At 43.5% G+C, this 10,000-nt stretch overlaps 1 protein-coding gene across 1 annotated transcript in view; it reads left to right on the forward strand.

Annotated features, from left to right (window-relative positions):
* Positions 1-10,000, forward strand: part of XPO4 (exportin 4) — a 115,005-nt gene that overhangs the window by 55,766 nt on the left and 49,239 nt on the right. The window contains exon 6 of the mRNA XM_044287005.1: positions 7,482-7,635. Within this exon, the coding sequence (XP_044142940.1) occupies positions 7,482-7,635 (154 nt within the window). The remainder of the gene's footprint in view (positions 1-7,481; positions 7,636-10,000) is intronic.

Genomic DNA, 10,000 nt, shown 5'->3' on the forward strand with positions numbered 1-10,000 from the left:
TAGTGTTCGGCCGATCAGGCCTGATCTTGTGCCCACACTTGCGTTCCGCCCCACCGCAGTGACAGAATATATATATATATATTTTTCTGATCACTGCAAAAACACCGTAAAATCGCTGCGGCGCTATAAAAAGATCACTTTTGAGGGGCACGGCGAGTTCATAGAATAATTTTTTTTTTGGCACAAGTTAGCGGAATTTTTTTTTTTTTTTTTTTTTTTTAGGGGACCTAAAGCGTGAGAAGTAGTTTGGAATCCAAATGCGTAAAAATGCCCTGTGAAATCCTAAAGGTACTCATTGGAATTTGGGCCCCTTTGTGCACCTAGGCTGCAAAAAAGTGTCACGCGTAGTATCGCCGTACTCGGAAGAAGTAGGGCAATGTGTTTTGGGGTGTATTTTTACATATACCCATGCTGTGTGTGAGAAATATCTCTGTAAATGACAACTTAAAAAAAAAAATTATACAAAGTTGTCAATTTACAGAGATATTTCGCTCACCCAGCATGGGTATATGTAAAAATACACCCCAAAACACATTGCCCTACTTCTTCTGAGTACGGCGAAACCACGTGTGACACTTTTTTGCAGCCTAGGTGCGTAAAGGGGCCGAAAGTCCAACGAGTACCTTTATGCCTTACAGGGTTGCTCACAATTTAGCCCCGGACAAAATGCCAGAACAGTATACACACCCCACAAATGACCCCATTTCGGAAAGTAGACACCCCAAGGTATTCACTCAGGAGGGGCATAGTGAGTCCGTGGGAGATTTTTATTTTATTTTTGCCAGACGTTAGCAGAAATGGAAACTTTTTTATTATTTTTATTTTTTTCCTCTGTCAAATTAAATCGTACATGAACTCACCATGCCCCTCCGTGAAAACTATGGGGTCATTTGGGGGGTATTTATACTATCCTGGCATTCTAGCACCGAAACATGACAGGTGCTCAGAAAGTCAGAGCTGCTTCAAAATGCGGAAATTCACATTTTTGTACCATAGTTTGTAAACGCTATAACTTTTACCCAAACCAACAAATATACACTTATTGGATTTTTTTTTATCAAAGACATGTAGCACAATAAATTCTGACACAAACTTGTATAGAAATGTAATTATATTTGAACAATTTTACCAGAGAAAGTTAAAAATACACTTTTTTTGAGAAAATTGCGGCCTTTTTTGATTAATATCAGAAAAACGAAAAATCTCAGCAGCATCCAAATGCCACCAAAAGAAAGCTGTATTTGTGAGAAGAAAAGGAGGTAAAATTCATTTGGGTGCCAAGTTGCATGACCGAGCAACAAACCCTAAAGTTGTGGAGTGCCGATTTGTAAAAAAGGGCCTGGTCACTAGGGGGGTATAAACCTGTGGTCCTTAAGGGACACTGACAGGCCGAATAAGCATAATTAGCTGTATATATGTATGCACAGGTCTTCTATTGTGTAATAAAAACATATAAGTCTAACCCCTGTCCACCTTATGAATACTGTAAAATGATGTTTTATAACCTGTTAGAATTGCTCGTCTTTCTGCCCAAGGGGCGGCGTTTCTGCTTCACTTCTGCCCAGGCAGCCTCCCCCCAACCGCCGTTCTGAAGCGCCGCCCAGCTCCTCAATATTCACTTCGCTGGGCGGCTTCTGCTGTTCCCGACATTACAAGATCCGGCGCATGCCCAATACAAATCTATGGGCATCGGACTCCATTTCATCTTCTGCACATGCGCCCGGCACCCTCACTGATTTGTATTGGGCATGCGCCGGATCTTGTAATGTCGGGAACAGCAGAAGCCGCCCAGCGAAGTGAATATTGAGGAGCTGGGCGGCGCTTCAGAACAGCAGTTGGGGCGCTGCTGCCTGGGCAGAAGTGAAGCAGAAACACCGCCCCTTGGGCAGAAAAACGAGCGATTCTAACAGGTTATAAAACATCATTTTACAGTATTCATAAGGTGGACAGGGGTTAGACTTATATGGTTTTTATTACACAATAGAAGACCTGTGCATGCATATATACAGCTAATTATGCTTATTCGGCCTGTCAGTGTCCCTTTAAGTGGTTAAACAAAAACAAAAAAATTATTTTTTGGGCGATTTGTCTTAGATAGGGTATCATTTTTTGCGGCGGGATTATATGACTGTTTGTTTGGTACTATTTTGAGGAGCATGTGTTTTTATTTATTTATTTTTTTTGTTTTTTGCTTTCTTTTACCCTTTTTGTGATGCAAGGTGACAAAAAATGGCTTTTTTGTGGCACTGTTTCTATATAATTTTTTTAAATATTTTTTTACGGCATTCACCTGATGGGTTGGGTAATGTGATATTTTTATAGAGCTGGTTGTTACGGGCGCGGCAATACCTAATATGTCAACTTTTTTATTTATATCACTTTAACACAATAATAACATTTTTTTAACAAAAAATTTTTTAATGTATCCATAAGGTGATGCATAAGGTGTTTATCGGACTGGGTGGATCATGTGATATATTTATAGAGCCGGCGTCACGGACGCGGCAATACCAAATATGTATTTTATTTATTCCTATTTTTTAATTATTTGGGGATTTATTTATTTTTGACACTTTGCCACAGTCTCTAACAGTTGAGGTGTATGCAGGGAGTCAGATACTTATCAATCAGATATTGATGACCTATCCTGTGAACAGACCATTAATATTTAACTTCCGGACAACCCTTTTAAAGGGGTTCTAAACTGCTGAAACGTAGGTGCAGCAGCACTTCTCAAATATCTCTGCACCTTCAGGTTTTTTCAGCTCTGCTATTCCAGCATGTGGAGTACGGATCCATAGAAAGTGTGTTGGATCCGTACTCTGCACACTGAAGAAGCAGAGCCGATAAAACTCGAAGTTGCAGAGCTTGATGAGAAGCGCTGCTTGCACCTTCATGGTGGGTTTCAGCAGAGATTTAGGACCTCTTTTAAGCAATGTGGTGAAAACACAGCATGGCCTCAATAGGAAAAACTATTGAATTTGGGTTCGTATTAATTCACTAGCATTGTTCTGTAAATCCATTCTAGATCTTCAGTAAGTAATCCATAGTGAAAATCTCGAGCAAGTCTTCCACATCTGAACATCTATTGCTGGTAAATTTTCTGGGCAATTTTTTTTCATTTTTACTCATTTTTGGGCTAAAATGTTTTTTTAGTTGGTCTTAAGTTTTCAGCAGTTTTTGTGATACAGGGGTTAAATTTTATTCTGCTTGCAGTCTGTCTTTCTGTTAAACACCCCCCACTCTTGATGTCCTGACCTGATAAACATTCATTATAGCTAAATTGATAGACCATGTCTTAAATGAGTGTTTATAAGGCCAGGAGATAAAAGCTATACATGAGCCGTCATCTGACGGGACTCAGTGAATGGAAAGTGACAGTCTGCAAATAGACTGAAATGTAACCCCTGTATCACAAAAACTGCAGAAAATTTTTAATAAAGACCAATTGCAGAAATCATTTTCTTTTGGCCCACCATAAGTAGAAAGCAATAATAAAATTGTCCCCGAAGATGTTCATCGCTTTTAAAGGGGTTCTCTGGGCTTTTAATATTGATGACCTATATCAGATCGGCGGGGGTCCTTCATCTGTATGAAGGGAAGGTGCGCGAGTGCAGTCTCCCTTCTCTCTTCCTGCTGCTATGTCTATGATGCGCAGGAAGAGAGAAGGGAGATGGCACGTGCACACTGCGTGTGCCTTCCCTTGATGCAGCTGATCGGCGGGGGTGTAGACCAATCCTGAGGATAGGTCATCAATATTGAAAGCCTGGAGAACCCTTTTAAATCCTATCTTGCATATCCTGCAGGGTAATTATTAGTCTGTTTTTGCCTGGATGTGACACGTCCTCTGTGGTGCTTGAAGATGCATTGGCCATCGTAGCTCGGAGTTCTTCTAAATGTATCCGACTTTCCAGAATTTTTTCTTCTTGTACGTGATGCCTAATGTGTTGTCAGGAGGCAATTCTCCCTGGTACACACAGGGATCACACAATCTGTCTCACAATGGCTGCCCTAAAATAACTTTGGCCATTGTCCAAAGCAATCTCATTTTTTTTCCTCCCTTCGGCTTGCAGATGGCTCGCTTGTCTCATGTTTTGCGCTGCACTTGAAGGGCTTCACACCATAAAACTGTCTTTGTAGAACAAGGAGCTTTATGTCTGGAGGAAATGCAAAAAATTCCAATGTTATTAAAGGGTTCGAGGCGAGAGAATCTGGGGAGGGTAGGTTATAGTTTGCCCACTTACCAGTGCAGTGCTGCCCCATTATTATTCTTACCGATTATCATAATTGTTCCCATTATTGGAGATATATATATATTTTTTTTTTATTTGGTCAAGGAGCATCAAGGCCATGTAAATATGGTTTTAGAAATGGATTTCTTTAGCATGTTCAGTATATTTTTGTACTTCAGGCCCCAGTCTTGTCGTTACGACTGGTGCACATTGCTTTGGTGGTTTTACCTCCTGCTGGCTTCATTTTTATTTCCAGTTCTTGGTTTGGAAGGTGCCACCTGCTGCTTCTCGTTGCAGTGTGTCAAGATCTGTCCAAGGGCTCCTGCACACGGCCAGTCGTGCAAAACACAGATCTCGGCCAAGTGCAAGGCCCCTTTTTTTTTTTGCAGGGCAGCGGAACTGATGTGCAGATGAATGGGTCCACGTCTGATCTGCAAAAAACGTAGATTGGATGCGGACTGAAACTATGGCCATTTGCATGAGCCCTAATAATATAGTATCAGGTCTCATGCACGTGTGTCGGTATTTCGGTCCCCAAAATACAAATACAGTCCATGTGCACTCCACATTTTTCACTTCCACCAAATAGGACGTTCTGGAGAGAATTTATCATGGGGAGTCTGTGTTGGAGTACTTTGTGCCACATTTTATCAAATGTTCTTAAACCTACTCCACCCCACCTCCTGGAGTGAGATCGCAATGATAAATCTGGAGTGGAGCTAATTAACATAACTGACCACACCCACTTTCCCACCCATATTACAAAACTGGAGTGAGTGGTGTAAAAATGCAAAGTTGCGAAATTTTGCGCAATTAAGTGCAAAAATGTCCAAAAGCTCTATTTTGCGACTTTATGATGCCAGAATTATGAAGGTAAGATAAATCAGGGCCTCTGTCTTTTGCAGAACGGACACAAAAATGCGTAACAAAATAAAGATGTGTGAATGACCCCATAGAAATGAATGGTTAAGTGTGCGATCCACAAAAAATGTGTATGGCATACTGAAGGAAAGTATGGTCGTGTGCATGAAGTCTCAGGGTTATTTGTTTCGTATACCTGAAAATGATTCACATGAGTACCAAGATGGGTGCATTGATTTTAATGGGTTAATCTTTGGAGTCTGTTTGACCTGTTTTCCATTCTTTTCAGGCATTTTCACCGGACAATAGGGCGGTCAACAAAAAATGCCAGGAAGGAATGGAAAACAGGTGAAACGGACTCCAAAGAGGAATCCTTTGAGCACTATTTAACCCATTAAAGTCAATGTACCTGTCGAAGTACATGCCCGTTTTTGGTTATTCAGATGTATCCCTGTGGAGGACTAAAACTCTCTATGGTCCAGTCTTACAAATGTGTCTTACAAATGTGTCTGATAAATTGGCGCATCTATTGTTTGTGCACTTTTTCCCCCCGACATGCTCAACAAGGGGGCGGGGCTTAGTAGAGTAGGGGTGGTGCTTTGCAGGAAAGGGTCAGACCATAGAGCCACCATTTTGTGCCAAAATTGCGCCACAATGCTGGTGTGAAAATCTGTCACAAAGTAAGCCAACCAGTAGCTGGCATAGATTCAGAGAAAAGCGTCCATCTCTGCACCACATGTATCATCCAGCCTGAGCCCCTGTGATAAATCTGCTGCAGGTTTAGACGGACGGTCTAAGCTTAGGGCTCATTCACACGACTGTATCCATTTTTTGTGGACGGCAAGTTGCAGATTACCGGCCTTGTGCGTTCCACATTTTGTGGATTAGAATGTCCTGCCCTATGATAGAAATGCAAAACGGACAAGATTAGGACATGTTCTATAATTTTTACGGAGAACGGAAGTGCGGATGCGGACAGCACACAGTGAAATGAATGGTTCCGCATCCGGTCCACAGAATTGCAGAACAGACTTGGACAGAAAAATACGATTGTGTGAATGGGCCCTTGGGGTCCATTCAGACAACCGTAAGGGCTCCGTGCCCGCAAACCCATTGACTTGAATGGGTCCACAAGGTACGGAAACGGATAGGAAGCGCTTCTGTGGGCTTTGACTTTTATGCTAGAATTTTGGTGCTAAGTGGAGCATCTTAGGCGTGCCCCCTTTCTGCTAAGCCCCACACCCTTGTCAAGCATGTTGGTAAAAGGTTAGAAAATCTGGACGCTCCAAATTGTGCCGATTTGCCCCACTTCTTAGGCCTCATGCACACGGCCGTTGCCGTATTGCGGCCTGCAAACGATGGGTCGGCAATATAAGGGCACTTGCAGCATGGGCCCGGCCGACGCATGTTTGCATGAGACCGTAGACAGGTTTTTAGCGCATCAGTCCAGCACCCTGGTGTACTGCAGACCATATATATTGGTGACCGTTCATCAACAGAAGGCCGGGGTCCTACGCTCCATGCGAGCTCTGCTTCCTGTTCATTACACTGCCCGTCGTCTTGGAAGTTTCGGCGGTGCAATGTAATGACAAGTACTTGCTCCATTCACTTGAACGGAGCGAGTGCTTGTAATTAAACTACCCCACTGCGCCAGAGGAGACGACGTGTAGTGTAATGAAGAGCAAGCTGCGCTCACATGGAACGTTGCCTCCTCTTCAAACAGCTGATCGGAAGGGGTGCTGGGTGTCGGACCCCCGCCGATCAGATATTTATGGCCTATACTGAGCCCCTTTAAATGAAAACTGAGCTTCCAGCAAGTATCCAGTGAGCCCACTAGAGGTGCTGGGGGGGTCGAACCGTTTGATATTGCTAACCTAAACCCCAAGAAACCCCTTTGAAAGGGTATTCCAATCTTTACATCATTGACCCATTGAAAGGATATGAATTATTTTAATTTTCACTCATGGAGGAAACTATAGCCGTTGCTGTTTAACATTAGTTGGAAATCTCATCCATAATAAAAATAAAACAATAAATCTTGCTATTTGCCTGACTATTGATAAGTACACGTGACCAGTTGAAGAAAACCAGAAAGAAAAACCCTCAATGGTCACTAAAATAACTTCAAACTGAGAAAAGTAGTAATAAGTAAAAACTCACTGAAAACCAGCAAATGAATTTCAGATGTTGCTTTTGAATAAAAAATAAAAAGTTACTGACAAGTCTTTTTATGGCTTTAGAAGACGTTGCTAGTGCCTTGATGACAGAATGACATTGGATCACTTTTATGAAGAGAGCCTCGCAGCTCCCCAGGGAGGCCCTCTTCCCATCATCCCTTGTAGCGGCGGGGGCTTTGCTAGCTGCGTAATGCTTGTTCTTCTCTTCTAGGAGGAGGATTTACGGCAAATCTTCATGTTAACAATAGAAGTTCTACAGGAATTCAGCAGACGGGAGAACCTCAACGCTCAGATGTCTTCGGTATTCCAGCGCTATCTTGCACTAGCCAATCAAGTTTTAAGCTGGAACTTTCTGCCGCCAAACTATATCCTTTTTACCGCATGGTCATGATGGGTGGTAGATTGCACTGTGAAGGGTAATTCACTGTTAAACCGGGCACAATGCCTTAAAGAGCTTGGTACATCTCAGACGTTCATGGCATATTGCTAGGATATGCCATCAATGCAACATGGGTGCGGGCGCCACTTCCTATGTCCAGAGAGGAGCCCCTGTGCTCGGCTATTTTCCAGGCTGCCATAGCAGTGAATGGAGGCTGGTTGCATATGGACGGTGCGCTTTTCTTTACTTCGGTGGACCCGTTCTGGAGACTCACTACTATCTGACATTGATGCCATAATCGCTAGGGTATGCCATCCATGTCTGATGCATTTCACTTGGCGCTCTATCTGGAGAGAGAGTGCTTTTAATCCATATGCAGTGCAAGTAATTAGGTGCACCGAGGGTGGTCCTAAGCCACTCTGTGCACCCTGCTCCTTTGCCTTCCTCCGCCAGCCTCTCGCTGGCCATGGTTGATAGGACCAGGATTCTGCATAGTCATCTCACCTGGTCATGAAGAAGAGGTCAGCATATGAAGCAGGAGGAGCAAAGGTGCACAGAGTTGCTCAGGCCCTCCCTCGGTGCACATAACTGCTCATTTGTGTTTAGATCAAAAGTACTTTCTCCAAAACGATGCAGTGGATCAATAAGTGAAAGAGGTCATTGCATTTAGCTGACCTAGCCCTACAAGGTATGGTACTTGGTTTTCCAGTTGCCCCTTAAAAACTGTTTTCCCAAAATTGGGATGGCAAAATAGGATCTACAGTAATATTTGGTGTGATTATTGTGGAAATCTGTGTGTAGAGGATAATGCCCATCATCCGCTTCCAGGGCGGTGAGAGATGAATGCGGAGAAGGGAGCAGATTTCGGTAATGGATACGGGAAAAAATGAGGACCTGCATTATGTTCTAGCCGTGTAATCACGGGACCCCTGTTTGTTCCCGGGCTATAGACGGCTCGCTCTGATCTCGTCTGTTTATCAGAGCAGTGACTTTCATACCTCCAGTATAAATAAGCCTGGGGATTGTATTACCTTTGTCTCTGCAAAGCCCTTCTGATATTATTGTGTTTCACCATCCTTCGGAGTCCTTTGGCAGACCTCATTGTCGTTGAGCAGAGGACAATGCACTTTAGGAATTTTGCAGCCAGCGGATCGCTCCTTTTAAAGCAAAGGTTGGTACTTGTCCATTAGCCGGGCATTGTTACTGAAGTGTCCGTCAATGACACAGCCACCACCTGCCCAAGAGCTTCACCAGAGGTCAGTAGAAACGTGGGAGGGTCAAAACTAGGCGATGTCGTGCGGGACACCAATCGTGTGTAGTGTGAATCACAATACATATTTATAGCACACCATTTTTTCCATCGAGCTTCATTTTCTATGCCTGTTCTAGGTGGTCTAAATGTACTACGCCAAAGTTACATGAAAATTCCAGTTTCACCAGAAAATAGATCATAGTGCAGGACTTGGCAACACATTGATTTGCAGTACAATTTTAAGAACTCTCATCCACACCCTGCAAAAAATTGAACTGTGGCGCAGATTTTAAATCTGCAGCGTGTTAATTTATGCTGCCGGTAACCACCTCGGCTTTGCGAAGGGTAAAATCTGAAGCAGAATTGCTGTACCCATATCCTAATAGTTTTTCTAAATCATTGCATTAGGGAATTTTACAATAAAGCTTGCAGCATGGACCGGGCAAGGCCAGCACTTTACTACGCAGCGTCCTGCTCAGCTTCCTAGGCTGTAGTCTTCAGTGTGGGAGCCAGCGCCATAGGATCCTATGCCACCGACTCCTGCACAGAGTCCTGAGGACTATAGAGCTGGATGATATGGGCATGGCAGGGGAAGCTGCGTGTAAACGATGCTGCTTCCTGAAATTGTGCCTTAGGGTCCATTCACACGTCCGTTGTTTCTTTCCTGATCTGTTCCGTTTTTTGCGGAACAGATCTGGACCCATTCATTTTCAATGGGTCCTGAAAAAAACCGGGCAGCACAATGTCTGTCTGATTATTATATTTTTTTCAGGACCCATTGAAAATGAATGGGTCCAGATCTGTTCCGCAAAAAATGGAACAGATCAGGAAAGAAACAACGGACGTGTGAATGGACCCTTAGGCTACTTTCACACTGGCACTTCTAGGTCCGCCTGTGAGATCAGTTTCAGGGCTCCCACAAGCGGCCCAAAACGGATCAGTTCAGCCCCAATGCATTCTGAATGGATAAGGATCCGTTCAGAATGCATCAATTTGGCTGCGTTTGGTCTCCATTCCACTTTTGAGGCGGACACTAAAACGCGGCTTGCAGCGTTTTGGTGTCCACCTGACGATGCAGAGCCAAACGGATCCGTCCTGA

This window comes from Bufo gargarizans, chromosome 3 (assembly GCF_014858855.1).
Source record: "Bufo gargarizans isolate SCDJY-AF-19 chromosome 3, ASM1485885v1, whole genome shotgun sequence".
Taxonomy (NCBI): Eukaryota; Metazoa; Chordata; class Amphibia; order Anura; family Bufonidae; genus Bufo; species Bufo gargarizans.